Source organism: Marmota marmota, unplaced genomic scaffold, assembly GCF_001458135.2.
Source record: "Marmota marmota marmota unplaced genomic scaffold, marMar, whole genome shotgun sequence".
Taxonomy (NCBI): domain Eukaryota; kingdom Metazoa; phylum Chordata; class Mammalia; order Rodentia; family Sciuridae; genus Marmota; species Marmota marmota.
The window spans coordinates 25,418,723-25,423,631 of record NW_026000016.1 but is presented as its reverse complement, the minus strand read 5'-3'; the positions used below and the strand labels follow the sequence as shown (position 1 = coordinate 25,423,631).

Here is a 4,909-nt window from a genome sequence, read left to right as displayed (position 1 = left end):
CTACTAGGGGGTGGGAATCTAGTTAGAAGACGTAGGTCACTAAGGCATGCCCTGAAAAGAAAGGCGCCCCTATACCCCTATTCTCTTTCTGTCTTTCCTAGCTTTCATGAGCCAAGCAGCTTTCTTCTGCCTTGCCTTGCACCATGATGTTTCTGCCTTAAAGCCAGCTGATCGTAGACTGAATCCTCTGAAACAGTCTGAAACCATGATCCAAAATAAACCTTTCCTGCTCTGAGTTATTCTTGTCAGGTATTTTATAGTCACAGAGACCAATAGCTGATGCACCAATGAATTTATATATTTATATATATATATATATAAAAATTATATATATAATTTTTTTGCAAATGTTTTCTCTGCATAAAGTCTGTACTCTTAACACTCCCTATATTGCCTCTCAGTTTAAATCAAAATGATGGAGAAACTTCTAAGCAGGGCAGTGGCCACTTTCTATTAGCAGTTGTGGGCTTTGCAATCAGGAAACCCTGCTGGAATTTTTGTTTCAAGATCCAATGAAAACATTTTCACTAACTGAGTTTCTTCCATTTTAGCACAGTACTGAACAGTTCTTTCTTGGACTTGAAGAACTGATGAGCCTTCGGATGTAATTACCTCTGAACTCTGTTTTTACTGTTAGTTGAAAATAACTAGACACCTCTCAGCTATATAAATACTGCCCTGGGCAATTTGCCCTAAGGTGTCCTGTTTTTAAGTTACTAGTTGTCTTGTTTCCTAATGAAGAAAGACGATTTCCACCAATTAGAACGAGAGAAGAGTGAATCTTCCAAGAAGACTACTCCCAAAAGGATTATCCATTTTGTTGATGGAGACACCTTGGAAGAATATAGCACAGAGGAGGAGGAGGAAGAAAAAGATGGACAGAGAATGAATTCAACACTTGACCCTGTAAGCTTATAGCATCAATACTGGTGCATATGGGGCTGAATAAATAAGAGGTTGAGCCAGACAAGGTTTATAGAAAATTGAGTTTTACATTATTAAGCTCTCAGATCCCTTGTTTGCTTTCTAGATCCATATATAGACAGCTTATCATTTTGATCATCTTTGTTTTCTCATCTATAATAAGGAACATGGAACATTATTAAGCAATTTGAAATCTCTACATTAAAAACTCTGCAAGAAAAATAAGACTCTGCAGTCACCACACCTGTTATTAATTATTCGAGTTTGATTTCTCTCTTTTTTTTCAGTCTAAACTCTCATGGGGGCCCTACCTGTGGTTTTGGGCAGGACGAATAGCAAGCAGCTCGTTTTCTAGTAAGTATGGTTAAGATTTTTTTTTTCTAGTCTTGATTATGCTCTGACAGACCCTCTGAGCTAGATGGGACTTGCAAAGGTTTAATCCACTCCATTCTGAAGAAGTAACTATTGGTCACAGAATTCTGAGTCTGTCCTTTACCTTCCCAGAGGTATGGAACCTCACCTCTTCATGCAGAACCTTCCATCTTTTGCCAACATTTAGTATTCTTCCTTGTCTTGGCCCAAATTTTGTCTTCGTTTCAGAAGTTCCTAGTCCTCCTGATTGTCTTTCTTAGAGCTATCCAAATCAGTCTGGATCCCTCTTTCACAGGACAGAATTTCAAATATTTGAAGACAAGATCCAGTCCTTCCTGGGTTGACTCTTCAATAAACTTTTATTTTTTAAAAAATTATTGTTGTATGACACAGTTTTAAGTTCCTTCCTCCTTATTACTCTATTATGAATATAAACTTCATCAGCCCCTACCAGGGGCATAATGAGTGGCCTACATGCCTATTTACAACAGAAGAAACACTGAATTTTATTTCATGTGACTTTTACCCATCTTCTGTTGAACATAACTGGCAACATCGAATTACTCATTTCCTTCTAACTTGCATATTCTTGTAAATTTGACAGGGAGGAAACTTACTTTAACATTCTTAGAAAATAGAAAATGCTTCTCTTAGAAATTAATCTTTATTCTTTCATCATAAAACCATTACTGAGTGTGTACTATATTCCCAACATTGGGCCCTGGGACACAAAGACAAATGACAGTCTCTGCTTTTAAGACACTCAATGTTCCTACACTGGAGAAGAGAGTCAAAAGTCCTATGATTTTAAAGGAAAACATTTCTAGGAGACCCCTTGAGGAATACAGTTATTGTTCACGCCAAATCTCAATCACTGACTCTAACAGTGTGCTCTAGGTGTCCTTGCTACTATGACTGGAAGCAGACGAGAAAGACCTTGAACTTCTGCAAATAAATTCATTTTCGCTAGGCATGGTGGTGCGTGCCTGTATACCCAACAGCTTCAAAGCCAGCCTCAGTAAGGCCCTGTCTCAAAAGAGGGCTGGAGGGCTAGAGTTGTGGCTCAGTGGTAGAGCGCTTGCCTATTATGTATGAGGCACTGGGTTCGATCCTCAGCACCACATATAAATAAATGAATAAAATAAAGATCCATTAACAACTAAAAAATTTAAAAAAAAAGGGATGGGGATGTGGCTCAGTGAGTAAGCACCCCTGAGTTCAACTTCTACTACCAAAAAACAAAAAACAACAACAAAAAAGCAAACAAAGAGAAACCCAGAAGTTTGTCTTCGTCCATGGAAGAAGGATGATTTTGGTAACACTGTATTGAGTTTTTGGTACCATTTGAAATACACTCCTAACTGATGTCCAGTGATTCATCTGGCAGAGGGCAGAGTCTTTTCTGATTGTTCAAGGCCCATACTATATTTGTTCAGTGTTTCAAAAATTCTTCCTGACATATTTATCTGGAAAGGATAGCTCAAATATAATACCATATGAAGATAGAAGATTTCACAAATTTCCTTTGAGTCCTAGAATTTTTTGAGAGTCCAAGGCCGTTGAAATATTTTGTCAGTTAAATGTACTTAAAGTTAAGTGACAAATCACTTGCAGGCAAGTTTAAACCCTTGGCTCCTCAACTGATGCTAAGCAATAGTTATTGACTCAATTTGCCCAAGTTCTTATTCTCTTTTTCAGCTTGTGAATTCCTTGGTGGAAGATTTGCTGTCTTCTTTGGTCTTACTCAACCCAAATATCAATATGTGTTAAATGAGTACCACAGAATACAATATAAGGTATGTGACATCCTGATAGGGACATCAAGGGCACTGAAAGATTTGACTGTTCCAACTTCAGGCTGGTATAAAAGAAGATTTTTCTACCTAGTTATCAAGAACTACAGTTTCATTGAACTCCCACAGTCAGACAGCTCCCACGGTCAGACTGACTGACTGTTCTAATTCTCATCCAATGACATTTGTTTGTGTTTGTATTTTTCCCACTCCCATGAATTTAGTATGTCATGAGATGGGTGACAAAAGTAGTTGAATGTAAAGCCTGAAATTGCTTCTTGCACGGGCATCTTAATAAAAGGGAGAGTTTGTTGCATAGTTAAACTTTTCCTTATTTCTCTCCAAACCAGGAAAGTAACAAAGAAAGGGAAGAGAATGGATCAAAGGACCAGGCAGCTAAGTCTTCTAATGAAAAGTGTCGCCTGAAGACTGGAGTCCCTGAATATGGGACCAGACAACAGGACCTGGCAAAGGCCATTCCTCAGCAGGGCACCTCATCTAGGGAGGGCTTGGTGGCAGATACCAGCTCATGATGGGCATCAGAGACTGTAGTTTCCTTGTATCTCTGTCTTGAGCTATTGGTTACCATGGCAACAGCACCGCAGGTAGCACTTTTTAGGCCAGAACTGGGACTAAGCTTGTGACTCTAAAATTGAGGAATTGCAAACAGTGAGTGATTTTGGATACTTTCTCAATATAATTTTTTTATATAAGTTCCCATCCCAACTCCACCCAGTAATACACTCTGTTAGTCTTGACATTTAGATTTGGGCTGAAATTCTTTGTTATAGGGCTAGAGTAAAGATTCTCTGTTCCTCAGAAGAAAATTCATAGAGTGTAAATAAATTCCTTTTTTAGGGATTGAAATAAGGTATATACTTCCTGTCATCCTGTCTTAGTTGGAACTCGCTTTATGATTAGCAAACATTGATAGTAGCACTATGAAATGATATTTATCAACATTTTTAAGAATTATATACACCTCTGCCCCCCCCCAAAGAATTGGAAAAAAAGTAATAAGAGCACTACACAAGTTTTAAAAAAATGGATGATTTCTTTGTTTATTTGTCAACAATTTTTCCAAACCTGTAAAGATCAAATGTGAAAATCAGAGTTACATAGCACAGATTGTACTGGACAAATAAATAACTGTGAATTAGTAGACAGAAACAAAACTTTCAGTAATAAAATTTGACTTCTAGTTCACTTTTTCCATTTACTAGTTTTGTGATTTTGAAGGTGTCCAGATTTCTGATCCCAGTTTCCTTCTTTTTAAAATATAGATGACATTTATGTGGCTTTTCTTGGATTGTTGTTAAACAAAATAATAAATGTGAAAACACTTATAAAGATGTCAATATCTGTTGTTAATATATAATTAATGATTACTATATTGGTGGTCCCCAAAGAACCAAGGATTCTGGAATTCATACCCTTGTATAGCTCCACCCACATCGACTCTAGGCTCGACCATGTGACTTGCTTTGGCTGCTGAGATAGTAACAACTGTGATGCAAGGAGAGGTTTGATAAGCACTTGCATATTAGGGTTTGTCCACTTCAGAAGCTCCATGTTGTAAAGAAGGTTGAACTAGACTTCTTTTATTTATTTATTTATTTATTTATGACAGCAGAATGCATTACAATTCTTATTACACATATAGAGCACAATTTTTCATATCTCTGGTTGTATACAAAGTATATTCACACCAATTCGTGTCTTCATACCTATACTTTGGATAATAATGATCATTGCATTCCACCATCACTTCTAATCCCATGCTCCCTCCCTTCTGCTCCCACCCTTCCACCCTATCTAGA

At 37.4% G+C, this 4,909-nt stretch overlaps 1 protein-coding gene across 1 annotated transcript; it reads left to right on the top strand.

Moving 5' to 3' along the window:
- The first annotated feature begins 452 nt into the window (after nucleotides 1-452).
- On the top strand, nucleotides 453-4,373 carry Fam177b (family with sequence similarity 177 member B). Its single transcript, XM_015483325.2, has 4 exons — nucleotides 453-906; nucleotides 1,212-1,278; nucleotides 2,995-3,092; nucleotides 3,440-4,373. Exons 1-4 carry the CDS (start codon nucleotides 736-738, stop codon nucleotides 3,620-3,622), a joined length of 519 nt encoding a protein of 172 aa, XP_015338811.1. The 5' UTR covers nucleotides 453-735; the 3' UTR covers nucleotides 3,623-4,373.
- The last annotated feature ends 536 nt before the right edge of the window (nucleotides 4,374-4,909 follow it).